The 25,037-nt window shown below is 46.3% G+C and overlaps 1 protein-coding gene across 1 annotated transcript in view; it reads right to left on the bottom strand.

Annotated features, from left to right (window-relative positions):
* VKORC1L1 (vitamin K epoxide reductase complex subunit 1 like 1) overlaps positions 1–16,247 on the bottom strand; it is a 29,186-nt gene extending 12,939 nt beyond the window's left edge. The window contains exon 1 of the mRNA XM_069757372.1: positions 16,028–16,247. Coding sequence (XP_069613473.1) covers positions 16,028–16,218 — 191 coding nt within the window. The 5' untranslated portion in view covers positions 16,219–16,247. The remainder of the gene's footprint in view (positions 1–16,027) is intronic.
* Positions 16,248–25,037: the final 8,790 nt, after the last annotated feature.

The following is a 25,037-nucleotide window of genomic DNA, read 5'->3' as shown; positions in this document are numbered from 1 at the left end:
GTTGCAGACACTCATGCGCATTGTCTTTCATCAAGTTTTTAAAAGTAAAAAAAATAAATAAATTATATATATACCGTATTTTTCTGACCATAAGACGCACTTTTTTTCCTCCAAATTTCGGAGGAAAGTGTGGGTGCGTATTATGGTACGGATGTAGCATGTGGGGAGGGGGGCAGCAGTGAGTGGGATGGCACGGTTATCCCACTTCAGTATGTCCCCAGCTGCCAGGAATCAGTGCTAGGGAAGCCATGTGGCCCCGATGATTAAGTGCAGTGAATATTCATTAGCTGCTCCCCGCCCACCTATCAGCTGAGTGGTGAGCCAGGAGAGGCAAATGAATACTGCACTTAAGCAGGGACACACATGGTTTCCCAGCGCTGATTCCTGCAGCAGCTGGGGAGATCCGTGTGTCCGGGAGAGAGGAGGCAGCAGCAGGGTGTGGGGGAGAGGAGATCGCTGTACCTTCCTGGGCTGGAGCTGAGTGCTGTGCAGTGTGCACAAGGAGGACCTGTGATGATGTCAGAAGTGGGCAGGCTGGAGCATCACATGGCAGCACAGAGCCCTCCCTCTTATTGACATCATCACAGGTCCTTCAGACTCCAACACTAGAATCTGCTGGCTTCCATTACCTGTGCTGTGGAAAGGCAACAAGAGGGAGGGCTCTGTGTGCAGTCATGGGATGCTTTTACCTCACCACAGTGTGGCTGGCACTCTAAAGCACTCTACCACTTCTTTAGTGAACTATAACTCTCAGCATGTCATAGGATCTGCAGGACATGCTGGGAGTTATAGTTCTCCCATTGGATTTTAAAGCAGCACTCCAGTGTTATTTTGCAGTGCTGGAGTGGTGCTTTAAATATAAGCCCTGTGCCCCCATTCTTATACTCACCCTCCAGCATCTTCATACAGTACTGTACAGACACCACACTGGTCCCGCAGCTTCCAACATAATAACATACTATTATATGTGGTGTTATTATATATAATAGTATGTTAAATATTTTACCACATTTTTTTGCTTCAAATATTTTTTTCCCTATTTTCCACCTCTAAAATCTGGGTGCGCCTTATAGTCCGGTGCGTCTTATAGTCAGAAAAATACGGTGTGTGTGTATATGTATATATATATATATATATATATATTAGTAATAAAGAACATTTGACAATACATTGTCAGTAAAAGACCAGGGTATCAAAACATAATAAATTAAAATGTACAGTAGGCAGCATAAGGAGAAAAAAATAAAACCAGCATTGCATTTTTCTGGTCAATATACTTCCCTAAAAAAATGCAATGAAGAGAGACCAAAACGGCACATGTACCTCAAATTGGTACTAATAAAACCATTATCTCACCATGCAAAACCAAGCAAAACTCAGCTCTATCAGAAAAATAAGAATGTTATGGACCTCAGAAAATAGCAACACAATTTTTTCTCTTAACTTTCGAACGTTTACAACATTCTTTTCAACAAAATAATAATAATAATATTATATTAAAAAAAAAATCTATGCAAGTTTGACATCGCCATAATTGTACTGACCAGGAGAATGTTGCGAAGTCATTTTTACCATACAGGTCATTTTTATGCTGTAAAAACACATCCCAAAAAACAAGGACTGCAGAATTGCAGTTTTTCCCCACTATATAATCCCACATAAAAAAAAAGGGAAAAAATACATTGTATGAAACTCGATGAGAGTCATTCAGAACAAGACCTCATATGGGTATGTCAATGGAAAAATAAAAAAAGGTTATGGCCCTAAGAAGAATGGAAGGAAAAATGAAAAGGTACATGAGAAAATTGGCAATTGTAGGGAAACCTATTCTTGCTCAAATCTTGCTACAAAGATAAAATCTCTACCAGTTCCAATTGAATTTAATATTACGGTATATACCGAAAAGACTCATTGAGAGAGCTCATAAAAACATCTTCAGGAAGAACCCAGCTCTGAAAACAAGCCTGTAATGGTATTCTTGCACAGATAGGGCAGCAGCAGCTCAATGGTGGGTGTCTCTTGCTGGTGACACGAATGGGCCTGGGCTGTGGCTATATGAGAGACCAATGCCCAACATAAAGGTCAGCAGACTTCCAATAGTCATGAAGACCTCATGGGAAAAACAATGTATGCTTATATTCACATCTAATTGCACAAAATGCTAATTATACAAATCATACCATTAGTCTATATATGATGAAGGGATAAATCGCTCATAAAATGTAACGGCCAAACATCCTAAATGTTCGATAATAATGTACAACATTTTATTAGACAGAGCCAAGAGATAAAACATGCACGTGCAGAGGACTGGGCGTACTGGCAGAGAGAACCTGTAAGGGTACATCTATTATAACTGCAGCATGTATAATAGTGGATGCGGTGCTATTGTATAATCATTGACCTGGCCCAGTAAAGTCTATATGTTACACAGACATACCCAACTGAGGGTGATATAATAAGACACTCAATAATCCCTGGTTAGATGTTATGACCTGGGAATGCGGGATCTCTGAATACCAACGTGCCCACCCCACCGTTGGTCATTAGACTTCCAATTGTGCAATATCAGGCTACATTCTACACTTATGACATGGCATATTTCTAACAGAACAAAAAGGGTCTTCATTTGCATTTCTCATTTATTCCCAGAGACACTCCCCGCTAAGGGCTACGCCACAAGATTGCAACACTTAACCTTTTTTCATTTTAGCCCCAACGGGACAAGGACTGGTGAAAACATCTGACGTTAAATATGTCTCTATCAGGACAGAAGCTCTTGAAGTCCAGTAGTGCAAACGGATATAGAAATTCACTATTGAGCCCTTGTCCATGTCAGTGGCAGACATAGCCAGACATCAGAGCTTTGCATGGAACAGATCTGACTCTCCCCACTGTGTGAACCGGCATGCTGCAGGAAGACTCATTAGGCCTCTTTCACACTTCCGTCTTTTTCCTCCCGTCAAAATCCGTCGATTTTTGAAAAAGCAGGATCCTGCAAATTTTCTGCAGGATCCTGTTTTTCCGCATAGACTTGTATTAGCGACGGATTGTGACGGATGGCCATCAATTTCATCCGTCGGAAAATAGCGGTCCGTCGGGCGGAGAAAACGTTCAGTGGAACGCTTTTCTGCACGTTGGAAAATCGCTCAGAGACGGGTCCTGTGCTGTCCGTCGTTGGCTATAATGGAAGCCTATGGACACAGGTTCCGTCACTGACCGTCAAACACAGGAATCCAGCGACGTATCCTGTTTTTTCATTCTGAGCATGCCTTGTCTAGTCTAGAAATACATCTCTCTCTCGTGAGACCAGAACAAACTGCACTTCGAAAAATCACAAGATAAACTGAACTTAAGACAACATGAGATGTTGAAAGTCTCCTCCACGTGGATATGACTCAGCTAAGCTCACAGGGAATGAAAGCCTCATGGACTGCCATAGCCGGCAATAAGGAAGGCTGGACAGTAACTGCTGCTAAAAATAAAAAGTTTATTAAATGCGTTGTACAGTTAAACCAAGTCATTACCTATCCGCAGTATAGGTGTTGAATTATTGATAGGTAGATGTGCCGCCGCTGCGACCCGCAGTGATCACCAGGACCAGAAATTTTTATCCCCGTTATAAAATGGTGTGGCAGGTCAGATGCCCGACCACTGCACCACTCATTCTCCATAGGGCTGTAGTAAAAGCTGAGAGCAGCACTGGGCAGCCCCGTAACCAATGTACAGAGCAGCAGCACCCCAATCCCAGCCGCTGGCCCCAACTAATCAACAAGTTATTACCTATACTGTGGATAGGTGAGAACTTGCCCTCATCGGACAATCCCTTTAAGGCCGGTTTCACACGTCAGTGGCTCCAGTAGGTGAGGTGACAGTTTCCTCACGTACCGGAGCCACTGACACACGTAGACACATTGAAATCAATGCATCTGTGCAGATGTCATTGATTTTTTTGTGGACCATGTCTCCATGTGCCAAACACGGAGACATGTCCGTGTTTGTGGGAGCGCACGGATTACACGGACCCATTAAAGTCAATGGGTCCGTGTAAAACACGTACCGCACACGGACGTTGTCCATGTGCAGTGCAGGAGACAGCGCTACAGTAAGCGCTGTGCCCCCCACTGGTGCTGAAGCCGCCATTGATATCTTCTCTGCAGCAGCGTTTGCTGTAGAGAAGATATGAATATTCCTTTTTTTTGTTGTTTCTCGTGTTTAAAATAAAGATCCATGTCCCCACCCCCCTCCCACCCCCTGTGCGCCCGCCCGCTGTTCTTAAAATACTCACCCGGCTCCCTCGCTGGCGCTGCTTCCTGTCGGCACCTTCTACTGTATGAGCGGTCACGTGGGGCCTCTCATTTACAGTAATGAATATGCGGCTCCACCCCTATGGGTGGAAGGTATAATAATAATAATAATTTTTATTTATATAGCGCCAACATATTCCGCAGCGCTTTACAAATTATAGAGGGGACTTGTACAGACAATAGACATTACAGCATAACAGAAATACAGTTCAAAACAGATACCAGGAGGAATGAGGGCCCTGCTCGCAAGCTTACAAACTATGGGGAAAAATACAGTATATACAGTAGAAGGTGTGGCCAGGACAGGAAGCAGTGCCAGCGAGGGAGCCGGGTGAGTATTTTAAGAACAGCGGGTGGGCGCACAGGGGGTGGGAGGGGGGTGGGGACATGGATCTTTATTTTAAACACGAGAAATAACAACAAAAAAAAAAAAAAAAAAGGAATATTCATATCTTCTCTACAGCAAACGCTGCTGCAGAGAAGATATCAATGGCGGCTTCAGCACCAGATGCAGGGGACAGCGCTAAACTTTAGCGCTGTCTCCTGCACGGTGCGTGTGGTACCCAGTGGGCACACGGGCGGCACACGTGTGCCGCACTGATGTGCCACAGAAACGCACGGGCACACAGACACGGATAATTCCAGTACCGATTTTTCCGGTACCGGAATTATCTGGACGTGTGGGACTGCCCTAAAGGGGTATTCCCATTTTATATTGTAAGGACATGTCATAATATTTTGATTGGTCCAATCTCTGGGACTCTGCTGAAGAAGAGAAGAAGGCTGTGTTAAGGCTCCCTGCTCAGAAAATGTCCAGGAGTGACGATATGCATGACAATACTATAAATGCACATACAGAGAAGGTTCATAATATGAAAATGAGTATTCCCAAAACAGAGTCACACCTGCAACAGGATATGTGTGGTATTTCTGCCCACTCACATGCTCTACAATATAAGCTGCAATACTGCACACAACCCATGGAGCGATGAGGCGCTAGAAGAAAATAGCCTCACTTCTCTACTTCAAACAATCCCTTTAAAAGCAAAAACAATGTAATTAATTTAATAGTAATTTAATGCTGGTTAACTCTTAAAGGGAACCTGTCACCCCCCCCCCCCAGGCTTTTTTGACTAACAGAGCCACCTTGTGCAGTACTGCCTTCTGTGAAGGTGGCTCTTTTTTAGGGGTCCCTTCCAACGCTGCAATATTACTTTTTATAATTTGCCCGCCATACCTTTAGTCTGTCTGGGGGGCACGTCTTCTCCCCACCAGACACAACTGCCTCGCAGCCGTCACTCAGCCCCACCGTACACCGCCTCCTCTGCCTTCATTAATGTCCCTGGCATCTGTGCTGTAAGTTCCCATCATGTGATGTGACTCAAAGGGCAGTGCAAACGGCGCATGCCGGAACAAGGAACCTACAGCGCAGGCGGCGCACGGTGGGGCTGAGTGATGGCTGGGAGGCGTTTGTGTCGGAAGGGGGGGGGGGGGGGGGGAAGACATGCCCCCCCCGGACTAAGGCTGGTTTCACATTAGCGTTGCAGACTTCCTCTGTGAAGCCCCGCCCTCGGCCCCACCCCGCCGCTAGCTCTGCCTACTTCTGCATGCGGCCTGCGTACCTATCTTTAACATTAGGTACGCAGGTCGTGCCGCTGTATGCCGATGCTTCCGCATGCGTCGTTTTGACGATGCGGCGACCAGCGTAGAACGCAGCTTGTATCAATTTTTTTTTCTCCGCATCGTCAAAACAATGCATGCGGAAGCATCCGCATACAGCCGCACGACCTGCGTACCTAATGTTAAAGCTAGGTACGCAGGCCGCATGCAGAAGTAGGCTGAGCTAGCGGCCGAGGGCGGGGCTTCACGGAGGAAGTCCGCAGCTCCTCAAAACGCTAGTGTGAAACTAGCCTAGAGGTATGGCGGGCAAATTATAAAAAGTAATATTGCAGCGTTGGAAGGGACCCAAAAAAAAAGCCACCTTCACAGAATGCAGCATTAGTGCTGCACAAGTTGGCTCTCTTAGTTAAAAACGCTGGGGGGGGGGGGGGGGACGGCTGACAGGTTCCCTTTAATCTCCATGCAGTGCATTTTCTTATAATCCATTTGACAGCAGCTGGTACTGTCATGACATAGCCACATTGCATCCACATTTCTGCCACGTGCCAACTGCTGTGTGTGGCCATACACTACGGTCTAGCAGGCAGCAAGTAAAAATCAATTCTAAAAGAATTCCTCAATTTTTTTTTTTTCAAAACTGTCTAGCATACTGTTACATAAAGTATGCTTACCTTACCAAATTCTACAACTCCTCTTTCATCAATGCCTGTGACCCCTCCAGTTTTTCTCTTCTGGCTGGGTGGATGTATGATTGCTAAAGCCAATCACGGGGCACAGCGGTGCCATGTTGGACACCAATCCGGCCTGTAGTTGGCTGCTGAGGTTACATGCCCATGCAGCTGGAAAAAGAAGCAGAGGACCTGGGAAGCATTGGAAGAAGGGAAGCAGAGAGTGGTGGGCAGCATTTAAAAACAATGTCAAGTGCAAAGAAAATCTATTAATTTGTTGGAAGCAGTGAAAATTGGAAAGTGTAAAGATCTAAGGCTACGTTCACATTAGCGTCGCGTCGCCGTTGCGTCGGCGACGCAGCGGCGACGCACGGAAAAACGCGCGCAAACGCGCGCAAAAACGCGCGCGTTTTGCGACGCGTGCGTCGTTTTTGACGAAAATCGGACGCACAGAAAATGCTACATGTAGCGTTTTCTTGCGTCCGACGCTAGCGTCGGAAACGACGCACGTGGCGAAAAACGCCACCAAAACAACGCACGCGTCCCCTATGTTAAACATAGGGGCGCGTCGCCGCTGCGTCGCCGACGCAACGGCGACGCGACGCTAATGTGAACGTAGCCTAAGAGACTAACAAGGGCCAAAATTATGGAGCCTAAAACTACTGGGCCAGAGCATCTCCAAAATGAAGGGTCTACAAGGGTGTTCCTCTAATACCCAATCTCTATCACACAGAGTCGATAGAAGGCCAAACGTAACACATGCATCAATGTGGCTCGTGCACTTAGGCCCCTTTCACACATCAGTTTTTTGCCGTCAGTCAATCCGTTGGCTCGACTGTTCCGTCGCAGATAGTGAAAAACTGATGCGAGGGGTTTGTTTTTCGACGGATCCGACTAACGGATCTGGCTAACTGGATACTAAATAAATCGGAGCATGCTCAGTTAAAAAAAAAAAAACAACGGAACCTGTCGCCGGATTCTGTCATTTGACAGATCCGGGGCCCATAGGCTTCCATTCGAGTAAACGACGGACGGCGACTGATCCGTCTCTGTCAGATTTTTCAACGTACAAAATAAAGTTACTTCGTCCATTGTCTCCGGCCGCCGGACTATTTTCGAAGGATCCAGCAAACGACAGATGAAAATGTGAGGCCATCTGCTGCTAATACAAGTCTATGAGAAAAAAACGGAACCGGCAGCATCAGTCGCCGGATTCATTTTTTTTTTTACAAAATTCGACGGATTGCGACTGATGGCAAAAAAACTGATGTGTGAAGGGGGCTTTAGTGACAAGGTATTGGGCACAATAGGCTCACTAAACACGAGTGAAGAGAAGACTTGCCCCTCTGATCTAGTCCTACATAAGAAATACTGTAGCGCAACTTGCAAAAAAAGTTATAGCTTTCTATGATAGAAAGTTACAAGAACACTATGAATGAGAGCTTGCTTGGTATGGGGCTACGTAGCCGCTTAGAATGTCCATAGTGGTCGCTCACCACAGCCAAAAGTACCTTCAATAACCCTAGGGTCATCAGAACTAGAATAGAACTAGAACCAGTCCAATAGAAGGTGGACTGGTATATGGCTTACTAAGAAAAGATGAACGGCACAAAATTCTCAACCAGACTGCTGAAGACAGCCAGTCACAACACTCGGCCCTCTCTGGCACCCCCATTGACAATATACAGTCCCCTTTAGGGCAGTCCCACACGTCCAGATAATTCCGGTACCAGAAAAATCGGTACCGGAATTATCCGTGTCCCCGTGCGTTTCTGTGGCACATCAGTGTGGCACACGTGTGCCCACTGGGTACCACTCGCACCGTGCAGGAGACAGCGCTAAAGTTTAGCGCTGTCCCCTGCATCTGCTGCTGAAGCCCCATTCATATCTTCCCTGCAGCAGTGTTTGCTGTTAAGAAGATATGAATATTCCTTTTTTTTTTTTCTCGTGTTTAAAATAAAGATCCACCGCACCTTCTACTGTATGAGCGGTCACGTGGGGCCGCTCATTTACAGTAATGAATATGCGGCTCCACCCCTATGGGAGGTGGAGCCGCATATTCATTACTGTAAATGAGCGGCCCCACGTGACCGCTCATACAGTAGAAGGTGCGGCCAGGACAGGAAGCAGCGCCAGCGAGGGAGCCGGGTGAGTATTTTAAGAACAGCGGGCGGGCGCACAGGGGGTGGGAGGGTGGTGGGGACATGGATCTTTATTTTAAACACGAGAAACAAAAAAAAAAAAAAGGAATATTCATTGAGACTCCATAATAACAGGGTCTGTACCACAGGACTGGCGTATAGCAAATGTGGTGCCAATATTCAAAAAGGGGACAAAAACTGAACTCGGAAATTATAGGCCAGTAAGCTTAACCTCTACTGTGGGTAAAATCCTGGAGGGCATTCTAAGGGACGCTATACTGGAGTATCTGAAGAGGAATAACCTCATGACCCAGTATCAGCACGGGTTTACTAGGGACCGTTCATGTCAGACTAATTTGATCAGTTTCTATGAAGAGGTAAGTTTCGGATTGGACCAAGGGAACCCAGTGGATGTAGTGTATATGGACTTTTCAAAAGCTTTTGATACGGTGCCACACAAAAGGTTGATACATAAAATGAGAATAATGGGGATAGGGGAAAATATGTGTAAGTGGGTTTAGAGCTAGCTCAGGGATAGGAAACAAAGGGTGGTTATTAATGGAGCACACTCGGACTGGGTAGCGGTTAGCAGTGGGGTACCACAGGGGTCAGTATTGGGCCTTCTTTTCAACATATTTATTAATGACCTTGTAGGGGGCATTCAGAGTAGAATTTCAATATTTGCAGATGACACTAAACTCTGCAGGGTAATTAATACAGAGGAGGACAATTTTATATTAGAGGATGATTTATGTAAACTAGAAGCTTGGGCTGATAAATGGCAAATGAGCTTTAATGGGGATAAATGTAAGGTCATGCACTTGGGTAGAAGCAATAAGATGTATAATTATGTGCTTAATTCTAAAACTCTGGGCAAAACCGTCAATGAAAAAGACCTGGGTGTATGGGTGGATGACAAACTCATATTCAGTGGCCAGTGTCAGGCAGCTGCTACAAAGGCAAATAAAATAATGGAATGCATTAAAAGAGGCACAGATGCTCATGAGGAGAATATAATTTTACCTCTATACAAGTCACTAGTTCGACCACACTTAGAATACTGTGCACAGTTCTGGTCTCCGGTGTATAAGAAAGACATAGCTGAACTGGAGCGGGTGCAGAGAAGAGCGACCAAGGTTATTAGAGGACTGGGGGGTCTGCAATACCAAGATAGGTTATTACACTTGGGGCTATTTAGTTTGGAAAAACTAAGACTAAGGGGTGATCTTATTTTAATGTATAAATATATGAGGGGACAGTACAAAGACCTTTCTGATGATCTTTTTAATCATAGACCTGAAACAGGGACAAGGGGGCATCCTCTGCGTTTGGAGGAAAAAAGGTTTAAGCATAATAACAGACGCGGATTCTTTACTATAAGAGCAGTGAGACTATGGAACTCTCTGCCGTATGATGTTGTAATGAGTGATTCATTACTTAAATTTAAGAGGGGACTGGATACCTTTCTGGAAAAGTATAATGTTACAGGGTATATACACTAGATTCCTTGATAGGGCATTGATCCAGGGAACTAGTCTGATTGCCGTATGTGGAGTCAGGAAGGAATTTTTTTCCCCAATGTGGAGCTTACTCTTTGCCACATGGTTTTTTTTTGCCTTCCTCTGGATCAACACGTTAGGGCATGTTAGGTTAGGCTATGGGTTGAACTAGATGGACTTATAGTCTTCCTTCGATCTTAATAACTATATGTAACTATATATCTTCTCTACAGCAAGCGCTGCTGCAGGGAAGATATGAATGGGGTTTCAGCACCAGTGGGGGGACAGCGCTTACTGTAGCGCTGTCTCCTGCACGGCACACGGACAACGTCCGTGTGCGGTATGTGTTTTACACGGACCCATTGACTTTAATGGGTCCGTGTAATCCGTGCGCTCCCACGAACACTGACATGTCTCTGTGTTTGGCACACGGAGAGACAGTCCGCAAAAAAAATCAATGACATCTGCACAGATGCATTGATTTCAATGTGTCTACGTGTGTCAGTAGCTCCGGTACGTTAGGAAACTGTCACCTCACGTACCGGAGCCACTGACGTGTGAAACCGGCCTTAGAGACCCGTTCTCCAGACCGTTGAAGACAGCCAGTCACATCGCTCGGCCCTCTCTGGCATTCCCATTGAGAATATACAGTCCCCTTTAGAGACCTGTTCCCCAGACCAGTGAGGGTCTCCGCAATCATAAAATTATCCCATATCTGACTGATTGGAGTAACTTCAAGTTTTGGTACAATCTCTATACCTGCATGCACGAAGGAAAATAAAGCAACTTATGAAATAGTCTAAGGAAAAAAATGGTAACAGACAACAAACTACTAGGCCACTAAATAGCACAGTGAATAGAACGTTCTAGCACCACTGAGATCTCACTGGACTGCATTCTCATGAAATTAGAGACAAATTGTTCTCTTCTGAAGCCCAAGATTGTGACTCTCTTCAATCAAGAGGAAAAAAAACATAGCGTGCAGTTATGGGAGAAACTTGTTGCTGAAAAATCAGTTTTGCACATGGACAGTTGCAGGATGTGCAAGAACTTCTGCAAGCCCCACTCAAATCAATGAGAATATCTGAAGTCCCTTCACTGTTTTGCAATGTGCACGTCCCAGAATGTAATGCATAAATGCAATACTCTGCCTATGGCACCAATGGGAGGATAAAACAAAGACATACTGATAGGGAATTTAGATTGTGAGCCCCATCGGGGACAGTGATGATAATGTGTGCAAACTGTAAAGCGCTGCGGAATATGTTAGCGCTATATAAAAAGATTATTATTATTATTATAATAAAAACAATTGGGATTTTTTTCTAACCATCAGGGCAGATGTGATAAAGGGAACCAGACAACAGATTTATGCTGGCCGCAGAATCAGAGCCATGTTCCAGTATTACAGACATGCATGTTTTATTATGAAGCGGCGGAGCATTTCAGAGGAGTCATACTTCTCCTCTGGCCAGGGACTATGCATTGGGTGACTGAGGACGGGCCCTGTCCGCTTCTTCCTGCCCAATTACCTAGACTGACCGGCCTCTCCTTGTGTAGGTACAGGGAGTCACCAGTCAGTCTAGGGGAAGAGGGTGGGGAGAGGTTACCAGGCCACCTGAGATACATAGATTGGACAGCTGCCCTTAGACTGATTTTCCCTACAGGCCCCCTTTAAGATGAGCATACCTTTCTGAAATAATATTAATTTCTTATAAAATGACATGGCATATTAGGATATTACTAGGAGTCCATGTCCTGAAAATGAAGGGGACACAATTCTGTTTGAGGCTATGTGCACACGTCCAGGATTTCTCGCAGAAAATTCCTGAGAAAAACCGGACATTTTCTGCAAGAAATCCGCAAGAAAACCGCATGCGTTTTTGCCGCATTTTTTTCCGGACATTTCCCAATGTATTTTGTAGAGGGAAATCCGCAAAAAAAAAAAAAAAGCAAAATGAATGAACATGCTGCAGTTTTTACTGCGATGCATTTTTTTCGCGGAAAAAAAACACGCATCATGTGCACAAAACATGCAGAATTCATTCTAAATGATAGGAAGCTTATTGTATGCGGGGTTTTTTGCGGTTTTATAGCGTTTTTATCGGGGAAAAACGTGAAGACGCAACGTGTGCACACAGCCTTAAAGCTACCCCCCTCACCAGTGTTTCCTCTGCTTGGTGTCCTGTACTGGGCACAGCAGGCAGGGCCAGCTCAGGTAAATAGGGCTGGCAGCAGTTAAGGGCACAGGCAGATGGTCATGAGTGCCAGTGAGACTTAAAAGGGGGTGCAGCTCTTGGCCATAGTCTTGTTTCTTTTATTCTTGGGATCAGTAACTTGAGGTTTCATAGTCGCATGCCACCTCTATAACCCTTTAGTGTTCCTGCAGCAGATTTCAAGTTTCATCGTATTATCAGTGCGTTTTACTAGCGGGCAGACAGGCTGGCAGGACTAGGTGATCGGATACAGGCTGTAGGGTGAAAGCTTTAAAGGGAATCTGTCAGTAGGACCAACCCCCTAAAGCCGTCTATTTGGGCATGTAGGTCACAGAAGGTAATCTCTGGAGGCAGAGTCTCATGCAGATCTATGTGCGGCCCACAGTCCTGAACAGCTCATTTATATCTAAGAAAAACTTGGATTTCTCTACAATAAGACATTGGCTCGTAGATATCAACGTGACTGGCATGCTCATAGGAGGGTGGACCCTACCGACAGACTCCCTTTAACTCCTAGTGATCGCTGGGGAAGCTGTAAGGGGCCACTTAGGAGAATTTTAGTATGTAATAATATTTATTTTTATATAGCGCTAACATATTCCGCAGCACTTTACAGGTTGCACACATTATCATCGCTGTCCCCGTTGGGGCTCACAATCTAAGTTCCCTATCAGTATGTCTTTGGAATGTGGGAGGAAACCGGAGAACCCAGAGGAAACCCACACAAACACGGGGAGAACATACAAACTCTTGTCCTGATGTTGTCCTGAGTGGGGTTTGAACCTAGTGCTGACCACTGAGCCACCGTGCTGCCCTAGTATTTCATGGTGCATTCAAAAGTGACCTTGTAATTCAGGTCCAGTCATCGCATCCTCCTCTACGCTTTGTTTAACACAGAAAACGTTAACAAGGGAGACAAAAAGTGGTTGCCAGCCTGGCATATTGCACATCACAGAAAGCATTTGCACTACTAAAGCAGGATGGCACCATTGAAGCTCTAAAAAACTATAGGGAGAAAAATACTTTATCTAAAAAACTAATTAAAGCTGCCAAAAAGGAAACAGAGAAGCACATTGCTAAGGAGAGTAAAACTAATCCCAAACTGTTCTTCAACTATATCAATAGTAAAAGAATAAAAACTGAAAATGTAGGCCCCTTAAAAAATAGTGAGGAAAGAATGGTTGTAGATGACGAGGAAAAAGCTAACATATTAAACACCTTCTCCACGGTATTCACGGTGGAAAATGAAATGCTAGGTGAAATCCCAAGAAACAATGAAAACCCTATATTAAGGGTCACCAATCTAACCCAAGAAGAGGTGCGAAACCGGCTAAATAAGATTAAAATAGATAAATCTCCGGGTCCGGATGGCATACACCCACGAGTACTAAGAGAACTAAGTAATGTAATAGATAAACCATTATTTCTTATTTTTAGGGACTCAATAGCGACAGGGTCTGTTCCGCAGGACTGGCGCATAGCAAATGTGGTGCCAATATTCAAAAAGGGCTCTAAAAGTGAACCTGGAAATTATAGGCCAGTAAGTCTAACCTCTATTGTTGGTAAAATATTTGAAGGGTTTCTGAGGGATGTTATTCTGGATTATCTCAATGAGAATAACTGTTTAACTCCATATCAGCATGGGTTTATGAGAAATCGCTCCTGTCAAACCAATCTAATCAGTTTTTATGAAGAGGTAAGCTATAGACTGGACCACGGTGAGTCATTGGACGTGGTATATCTCGATTTTTCCAAAGCGTTTGATACCGTGCCGCACAAGAGGTTGGTACACAAAATGAGAATGCTTGGTCTGGGGGAAAATGTGTGTAAATGGGTTAGTAACTGGCTTAGTGATAGAAAGCAGAGGGTGGTTATAAATGGTATAGTCTCTAACTGGGTCGCTGTGACCAGTGGGGTACCGCAGGGGTCAGTATTGGGACCTGTTCTCTTCAACATATTCATTAATGATCTGGTAGAAGGTTTACACAGTAAAATATCGATATTTGCAGATGATACAAAACTATGTAAAGCAGTTAATACAAGAGAAGATAGTATTCTGCTACAGATGGATCTGGATAAGTTGGAAACTTGGGCTGAAAGGTGGCAGATGAGGTTTAACAATGATAAATGTAAGGTTATACACATGGGAAGAAGGAATCAATATCACCATTACACACTGAACGGGAAACCACTGGGTAAATCTGACAGGGAGAAGGACTTGGGGATCCTAGTTAATGATAAACTTACCTGGAGCAGCCAGTGCCAGGCAGCAGCTGCCAAGGCAAACAGGATCATGGGGTGCATTAAAAGAGGTCTGGATACACATGATGAGAGCATTATACTGCCTCTGTACAAATCCCTAGTTAGACCGCACATGGAGTACTGTGTCCAGTTTTGGGCACCGGTGCTCAGGAAGGATATAATGGAACTAGAGAGAGTACAAAGGAGGGCAACAAAATTAATAAAGGGGATGGGAGAACTACAATACCCAGATAGATTAGCGAAATTAGGATTATTTAGTCTAGAAAAAAGACGACTGAGGGGCGATCTAATAACCATGTATAAGTATATAAGGGGACAATACAAATATCTCGCTGAGGATCTGTTTATACCAAGGAAGGTGACGGGCACAAGGGGGAATTCTTTGCGTCTGGAGGATAGAAGGTTTTTCCACCAACATAGAAGAGGATTCTTTACTGTTAGGGCAGTGAGAATCTGGAATTGCTTGCCTGAGGAGGTGGTGATGGCGAACTCAGTCGAGGGGTTCAAGAGAGGCCTGGATGTCTTCCTGGAGCAGAACAATATTGTATCATACAATTATTAGGTTCTGTAGAAGGACGTAGATCTGGGGATTTATTATGATGGAATATAGGCTGAACTGGATGGACAAATGTCTTTTTTCGGCCTTACTAACTATGTTACTTCCCCAAGAACTGATTAGACATGTTCTTACTCCTTTGCCCTCTGCTCAGTGCCAAGACCCGAGTCACTAGAAACAAGCAAGGAGCCTATACAGAAAGCATCCCGTCCGGGCGGCTCAGTGACACAGTGGCGACATTCACGCCGCGCCAATGCCCGCGTTACCTCTGACAAATAGGGTCTTTCTAAACCAAAAAAAAATAAAAGTGACCGCTCAATGACACAGAACGGACGGGCATGAAATGGTAGGGGAAGAACTTGCATCCATGGTGGTGAAAGCGACTATTACAGACTACGATGGCGTCGCCCATGCCTGTATACATGGCACCCAGGTGTTAGAGACAGCGCTTCATGCCAACACAATTGCCTGGTAAAGTCACTGGGACTAAACCTGCCATCACTAGCTGGGCAGTGCCCAGTGCCGGTGGCACACAGCCTGCACCAGGCATATGCCAGCTACCTGACAGAGGGGGTGTGCCAGGAATGCCACACACACCGTAGTGCCAGCCTCTGCCCCAGTGTCCCCCGGCCACGTCCACTGACCGCAGCACTGGCGACGTGGCCTTGTTTCCATCCATCAGAGCGTGCACCTGACAGCGCAGCCATGGGGTGCCACCCCTGCCCATGTGCCACCCCTGCACACACAGTGCCCGGTACCTGGAGGAGAGGTCGGTGGAGCAGCGCACCCACTCGTTGAGGTCGCACATGGCCTGGTAGCCGGGGTCCCGCTCCTTTTCCCTCTCCACGTGGAAAGCATAGAGTGATATAACGATACCGAGCACGCACACAGCATAGCGGGCCCCGCTCTCCCACCGCGGCACAGACACTCTCAGCACGGGCGCCGCCATCTTAACCCCGGCCTGCTCTAATCTCTCGCGGGAGCGAGGTACACGCAAGGCGCGCTCCGGCTGCAGCAGTGACGTCTCCAGCGGTCAGGGGCTTCGGGGGTGGAGCCACGTCCGGGAGCTGAGGCAAAACGTCCAATCAGCTGAGGACTCCGCCGTGACGTCACGCAGAACTAGTGACGCTAGGAGGGAGAGCCAATGGTGGCGCCGGCGCTTTCACTTCTCTGTGAGAATCTGGTCCAGGCTCTGTGCGACGCCCGGCTAGTCTCCGTGAGGGACCTTGTCGCCCCCTAGCGGTCAGGTCCGTAATGGACTGGTGTCAGCATGGAGCAGTCGTAGGTGCCAGAGGGATTCCCTTTAACCCCTTCCGCCTCGCCCCCCACCACTTATTCCAAGCGCCATGTCTTATTTTCCCTACTGTTGTGGAAGACTTGTACTTTTGTAGGACACCATTCATTCCAATGTACTGAAAAAAAGGGCAACATTTAGAAATGGAGTGAAACCCCCACAATTCCTCCATTGTTTTTAGATCTCATTGTTATGGTGGTCTGTGTGTGGTAAAAATGGCCTCACATAATTCTGGATCAGTACAGTCACGGCGACACTGAACTTCTCTCGTCACGGCGATACCAAACTTCTCTCGTCACGGCGACACCAAACTTCTCCCGTCACAGCGATACCAAACTTCTCTCGTCACGGCGATACCAAACTTCTCTCGTCACGGCGATACCAAACTTCTCCCGTCACGGCGATACCAAACTTCTCCCGTCACGGCGATACCAAACTTCTCTCGTCACGGCGATACCAAACTTCTCTCGTCACGGTGATACCAAACTTCTCTCGTCACGGCGATACCAAACTTCTCCCGTCACGGTGATACCAAACTTCTCCCGTCACGGCGATACCAAACTTCTCTCTTCACGGCGATACCAAGCTTCTCCCTTCACGGCGATACCAAGCTTCTCCCGTCACGGCGATAGCAAACTTCTCCCTTCACGGCGATACCAAGCTTCTCCCTTCACGGCGATACCAAACTTCTCCCGTCACGGCGATACCAAACTTCTCCCGTCACGGCGATACCAAACTTCTCTCGTCACGGCGATACCAAACTTCTCCCGTCACGGCGATACCAAACTTCTCCCGTCACAACGATACCAAACTTCTCCCGTCACGGCGATACCAAACTTCTCCCGTCACGACGATACCAAACTTCCGTCACAACTATACAAAACTTCTCCCATCACGGCGATACCAAACTTCTCCCTTCACGGCGATACCAAGCTTCTCCCGTCACGGCGATACCAAACTTCTCCCGTCACGGCGATAGCAAACTTCTCCCGTCACGGCGATACCAAACTTCTCCCTTCACGGCGATACCAAGCTTCTCCCTTCATGGCGATACCAAACTTCTCCCATCACGGCGATACCAAACTTCTCTCGTCACGGCGATACCAAACTTCTCCCGTCACGGCGATACCAAACTTCTCTCGTCACGGCGATACCAAACTTCTCCCGTCACAACGATACCAAACTTCTCCCGTCACGGCGATACCAAACCTCTCCCGTCACGACGATACCAAACCTCCGTCACGACTATACAAAACTTCTCCCATCACGGCGATACCAAACTTCTCCCGTCACGGCGATACCAAACTTCTCCCGTCACGGCGATACCAAACTTCTCCCGTCACGGTGATACCAAACTTCTCCCGTCACGGCGATACCAAACTTCTCCCTTCACGGCGATACCAAGCTTCTCCCTTCATGGCGATACCAAACTTCTCCCGTCACGGCGATACCAAACTTCTCTCGTCACGGCGATACCAAACTTCTCCCGTCACGGCGATACCAAACTTCTCCCGTCACGGCGATACCAAACTTCTCCCGTCACGACGATACCAAACTTCTCCCGTCACGGCGATACCAAACTTCTCCCGTCACGATGATACCAAACCTCCGTCACGACTATACAAAACTTCTCCCATCACGGCGATACCAAACTTCTCCCGTCACGGCGATACCAAACTTCTCCCGTCACGACGATACCAAACTTCTCCCGTCACGGCGATACCAAACTTCTCCCTTCACGGCGATACCAAGCTTCTCCCTTCATGGCGATACCAAACTTCTCCCGTCACGGCGATACCAAACTTCTCTCGTCACGGCGATACCAAACTTCTCCCGTCACGGCGATACCAAACTTCTCCCGTCACGGCGATACCAAACTTCTCCCGTCACAACGATACCAAACTTCTCCCGTCACGGCGATACCAAACCTCTCCCGTCACGACGATACCAAACCTCCGTCACGACTATACAAAACTTCTCCCATCACGGCGATACCAAACTTCTCCCGTCACGGCGATACCAAACTTCTCCCGTCACGGCGATACCAAACTTCTCCCGTCACGGTGATACCAAACTTCTCCCGTCACGGCGATACCAAACTTCTCCCGTCACGGCGATACCAAACTTCTCCCGTCACGGCGATACCAAACTTCTCCCGTCACAACGATACCAAACTTCTCCCGTCACGGCGATACCAAACCTCTCCCGTCACGACGATACCAAACCTCCGTCACGACTATACAAAACTTCTCCCATCACGGCGATACCAAACTTCTCCCGTCACGGCGATACCAAACTTCTCCCGTCACGGCGATACCAAACTTCTCCCGTCACGGTGATACCAAACTTCTCCCGTCACGGCGATACCAAACTTCTCCCTTCACGGCGATACCAAGCTTCTCCCTTCATGGCGATACCAAACTTCTCCCGTCACGGCGATACCAAACTTCTCTCGTCACGGCGATACCAAACTTCTCCCGTCACGGCGATACCAAACTTCTCCCGTCACGGCGATACCAAACTTCTCCCGTCACGACGATACCAAACTTCTCCCGTCACGGCGATACCAAACTTCTCCCGTCACGATGATACCAAACCTCCGTCACGACTATACAAAACTTCTCCCATCACGGCGATACCAAACTTCTCCCGTCACGGCGATACCAAACTTCTCCCGTCACGACGATACCAAACTTCTCCCGTCACGGCGATACCAAACTTCTCCCTTCACGGCGATACCAAGCTTCTCCCTTCATGGCGATACCAAACTTCTCCCGTCACGGCGATACCAAACTTCTCTCGTCACGGCGATACCAAACTTCTCCCGTCACGGCGATACCAAACTTCTCCCGTCACGGCGATACCAAACTTCTCCCGTCACGACGATACCAAACTTCTCCCGTCACGACGATACCAAACTTCTCCCGTCACGACGATACCAAACTTCTCCCGTCACGGCGATACCAAACTTCTCCCGTCACGGCGATACCAAACTTCTCCCGTCACGGCGATACCAAACTTCTCCCGTCACGGTGATACCAAACTTCTCCCTTCACGGCGATACCAAACTTCTCTCGTCACGGCGATTCCAAACTTCTCCCGTTACGGCGATACCAAACTTCTCCCGTCACGACGATACCAAACTTCTCCCTTCACGGCGATACCAAACTTCTCTTGTCACGGCGATACCAAACTTCTCCCGTCACGGCGATACCAAACTTCTCCCGTCACGACGATACCAAACTTCTCCCGTCACGGCGATACCAAACTTCTCCCGTCACGGCGATACCAAACTTCTCCCGTCACGGCGATACCAAACTTCTCCCGTCACGGCGATACCGAACTTCTCTCGCCACGGCGATACCAAACTTCTCCCGTCATGGCGATACCAAACTTCTCCCGTCACGACGATACCAAACTTCTCCCTTCACGGCGATACCAAACTTCTCCCGTCACGACGATACCAAACTTCTCCCTTCACGGCTATACCAAACTTCTCTCGTCACGGCGATACCAAACTTCTCCCGTCACGGCGATACCAAACTTCTCTCGTCACGACGATACCAAACTTCTTCCTTCACGGCGATACCAAACTTCTCTCGTCACGGCGATACCAAACTTCTCCCGTCACGGCGATACCAAACTTCTCCCGTTACGACGATACCAAACTTCTCTCGTCACGGTGATACCAAACTTTTCCCTTCACGGCGATACCAAACTTCTCTCGTCACGGCGATACCAAACTTCTCCCGTCACGGCGATACCAAACTTCTCCCGTCACGACGATACCAAACTTCTTCCTTCACGGCAATACCAAACTTCTCTCGTCACGGCGATACCAAACTTCTCCCGTCACGGCGATACCAAACTTCTCCAATTTTTATTATTTTAGTGTCTTAAAGGAGTTGTCTGACCTCATATAATGGGGGACGTTCCGAGGGGCTTGTACCAGCGATGCTACTCCTTACCTCTTATTACAAGTCCTCCATGTTCTCAGGATCGGAGGGGCCACCACTTCTTCAGTGTCCCGCACGTTGTCAAGATTTCCAGCTTAGAGGTGGCCGGTCTCCTAGGCGTCAGCCCATTTATAAGCTCTTTACCATACATTTTGCCAGTGCTGCCTCTTATAGTGGCAGTGGAGCTCAGGCAGGTTGGGCCAGTGGTCAGCCAGGCTGCCAGGCTGAGTTGGGCTCCTGGAGAGCGTTGGGTCACCGATGCTCATATCTTTTATTCTTGTCTCCATGGCGCTGTATGAGGTCGGGGGGTTGTGGTCTCGTTGTAGATTTTAATGGTATCATTTTGGAGTAAATCTGATGTTTTTTATTGCATGTAACGGGGGAGGTGCAATCTTTATTTCTTTACGGCATTTGCCATATGAGTTAACCCCTTCAACCAAAAGGCTGTTTTCACCTTCCTGATCAGGCCAATTTTTACAGTTCTGACTACTCACTTTATGTGGTTTTAACTCTGTAACGCTTCCATGGATCCCACTGATTCTGACATTGTTTTCTCATGGCATATTGTAATTCATGATACTGGTAAACTTTCTTTGATATGACTTGTGTTTATTTGTAAAAAAAAAAAAAAGAAATTTGGTGAAAATTTAGCAATTTTCAAACTTAGTTTTATGCCCTTAAACCTTAACGCTTAACCCTTCAGCTGCTTCAAAGGAATTAATGCAATGTGTAAGGAAAAAAATGAACATTCAACATTTTTTCACACAAATTCTACTTTAGACCGACATTTCTTATTTTCACAAGGGCAACAGGAGAAAATGGGCCCCAAAATTTGTTGTGCACTTTCTCCTGAGTACGCCAATACCCCATATGTGGGGAAAACTACTGTTTGGGCGCACGGCAGGACCCGAAAAGGAAGGAGCACTGTTTGATTTTTTGAACGCAAAATTAGCTGGTCTCAATAGCGGACACCATGTCGCATTTGAAGAGCCACAGATGTGGCTAAACAGTGGACACCCCCTCCCATCCACCCCACCCCCCCCCCACCCCCCCCCCACCACCACCCCCCGCAAGTGACACCATTTTGGAAACTATTTATCCAGATGTGTGGTGAAGCCTTTGGACCCACAGGTGCTTCACAGAATTTTACAACACTGAACTGTGAAAATGAAAGCATTTTATTTTTCCCACAAAAATGTTGTTTTAGTCTCAATTTTTTTCATTTTCACTAGATAGGAGGAACAAATAGAAACCAAAATTTGTTGTGACATTTGTCCTGAGTACACCAATACCCCATATGTGGTCAAAAACTACTTTTGAGGCACAATGCAAAACTCAGAAGGGAAGATGGTGAGGTGTGTTTTGAGGGTGCCATAGTATATTGGCATAGCCCCTAAGGTGCCAGAATAGCAGAAACCCCCATAAGTGACCTGATTTTACAAACTACACCTCCAATGAATTCATCTAGGGTTGCAGTGATCATATTGACACCACATGTGCCTCACAGAATTTTATACCATTGTACGGTGAAGAAATAAATTACATTTTTAACACTAAAATGTTGTTTTAGTCCCAAGTTTTTAATTTTTCTAAAGGGCTAATTGGAAAAAATGGACCTCAGTTTCTTGTACAATTTCTCCCGAGTGTGCCAATACCCTACATGTAGTCGGCAACTACTTTTCAGGCACAGTGCAGCGAGGGGGAGCATTTGGATTTGGGAGCAGAGAATTTGCTGAATTTCTTTTGGCGGGTGAGGAGCCATTTCGCTTTTCAAGAGCCTTTTGTGCTACCAGTAACATGGAAGCCCCCTATATTTCCGTTAACAGATGATGGATCTGAGTGGGGATCACATCAGGTTGCCATCTAAATCTCCAAGTGGCATGATTCAGATTAAAACCCCAGAGGGATCAATTCACTGTAGCGAGGCAGCAGAGTTACTGTGGACTCCGTCTGGCCTGTGTTCAGCGGTGTCCTTCTTTTCAGAAGTGCACTAAACTGGGGCATATTGCGCTTTTATGCACGCTTCAACTGCTGGATCACAGGTCAGACAGCATCCACAGTGCCTCCTTTTGTCTCATTATAAGGAATCTTCTGCTAGGGGTTCTGTCTGAATCACGTATTTCAGAGATTTATCTGGAAACTCTGGTGTAAGGGCTCAGCACAGAGCGCAGGATAAATGTGCGCTGAGCCTTACTGCGATCTTTGGGAGGTTAAATTAAAAAACAACAAGTAAAGAATTGGTTTTATTTATTTTTTTACGACGTTCCTCATGCAGTATAAGTGATTAGGTGCCTTTATTCTTTGGGTCGGTGCGATTACAGGGATACCAGATTTATATCGGGTTTTATGTTTGGCTGCTGTCGCACACTAAAAGATGCTTTTTTTGCCCCTTTTACAGTGCCTTGCTAAAGTATTCGGCTCCCTGGAACTTTTCAACCTTTTCCCACATATCATGCTTCAAACATAAAGATACCAAATGTAAATTTTTGGTGAAGAATCAACAACAAGTGGAACACAATTGTGAAGTTGAACGAAATTTATTGGTTATTTTAAATTTTTGTGGAAAATCTAAAACTGAAAAGTGGGGCGTGCAATATTATTCGGCCCCTTTAACGTAATACTTTGTTGCGCCACCTTTTGCTGCGATTACAGCTGCAAGTCGCTTGGGGTATGTCTATCAGTTTTGTATATCGAGAGACAGCTCGATCTCAGTGAGATTTGATGAAGATCGTTTGTGAACAGCAGTTTTCAGCTCTTTCCACAGATTCTCAATTGGATTGAGGTCTGGACTTTGACTTGGCCATTCTGACACCTGGATACATTTATTTATGAACCATTCCATTGTAGATTTTGCTTTATGCTTGGGATCATTGTCTTGTTGGAAGACAAATCTCCGTCCCAGTCTCAAGTCTTTTGCAGACTCAAACAGATTTTCTTCAAGAATGGTCCTCTTTATTTGGCTCCATCCATCTTCCCATCAATTTTAACCATCTTCCCTGTCCCTGCTGAAGAAAAGCAGGCCCAAACCATGATGCTGCCACCACCATGTTTGACAGTGGGGATGGTGTGTTCAGGGTGATGAGCTGTATTGCCTTTATGCCAAACATATCGTTTGGCATTGTTGCCAAAAAGTTCTATTTTGGTTTCATCTGACCACAGCACCTTTTTCAACATGTTTGGTGTGTTTCCCAGGTGGCTTGTTGCAAACTTTAAATTATACTTTTTATGGATATCTTTGAGAAATAGCTTTCTTCTTGCCACTCTTCCATAAAGGCCCCACTTTTTAGTTTTTGAATTTCCACAAAAATTTAAAATAAGCAATAAATTTTGTTCAACTTCACAATTGTGTTCCACTTGTTGTTGATTCTTCACCAAAAATTTACATTTGGTATCTTTATGTATGAAGCATGATATGTGGGAAAAGGTTGAAAAGTTCCAGGGAACCGAATACTTTCACAAGGCACTGTAAGTTCATACAGACGTGTGTTTTCTCTGGCTGTTCACATCCACAAATTGCAGATATGACAGGGCCCATTTCCAGCTCCTTGTGCTCTTACATCAGCGCACGTTATCTTTTTTCTCCATGTGGGAAATTCCTCATGTGAACTAGCACAATGACTTGTTGGTCAGGGTGCTGGTTGGTGCCCTTTCCATATGCAGCCTGTTGCGCAAATGGAGAGTGCTCTAACAAAAAAATACATGTGTAAATTATGTCAGTGTGTAAAAATTATTATTTTTACAAAATAAAACCAAGGACAGGGCATAAATTATAGCTATAAGACTCTGGTAAGTTTCCCAGAGTCTTCAAATCTGTGGATGCTCTGCACTGAAACACCCCTATAGGTTACCACTGAGGATTTCTAAATGATCTAGCAGCATTGGGTCCAATAACACCTGATTGCATTACAAAATGGTATGTCTTCCACGTACAAATGCTTGGCATTTCTGTAGTGATGAGAGCCCGCCTAATTCACGGATGTGCAGCGCACCAGAGACCTGGTCATTGCAGTATGGCACTCTGCCGCTAAGGAGAGTGGCGGTACGTCTGATGGCACTAAGGAGTTCTCCTGACCAGGTATCACCAGAACACATTACACTTCACACTCCGGCCACTAGGGGGAGAAAAAGGCTTTATTTATTGGGCCACTCCTCACACTGGTAAAACTAGGGGCTGGGGAGGAAGTTAGTCAGAAGCTGACTGGGTTGGAACCAGGCAACATCCCGTGGCAGGGGGTGTTGCAGGGAGAAGGCACAGGGGGGCCCCTGTCGGGCGTGGGAACCTGGCAGGTGCCTAGCGAACAGAGCAGAACGTAACGGAACCGCGCCTGCACACCCTGCGGCGGTATCCTAAGAAAGAGACATGAAGGGAAGGATATTGTGGAATAGTGTAAACGAGATCAAGCACAAAGGAGAGCCAGTAAGAGTCTTGCCGAGAGAGACAGAGGCAACATCTTACTGAGGCGCGTAGTCGGTGGCCGGAACACCGTAGGAGTAACTGACTTCAGGCCTTACTTCAAA

Source organism: Ranitomeya imitator, chromosome 3, assembly GCF_032444005.1.
Source record: "Ranitomeya imitator isolate aRanImi1 chromosome 3, aRanImi1.pri, whole genome shotgun sequence".
NCBI lineage: Eukaryota > Metazoa > Chordata > Amphibia > Anura > Dendrobatidae > Ranitomeya > Ranitomeya imitator.
The sequence above is the reverse complement of the archived record's forward strand: the minus strand, read 5'-3'. Positions and strand labels throughout refer to the sequence as shown.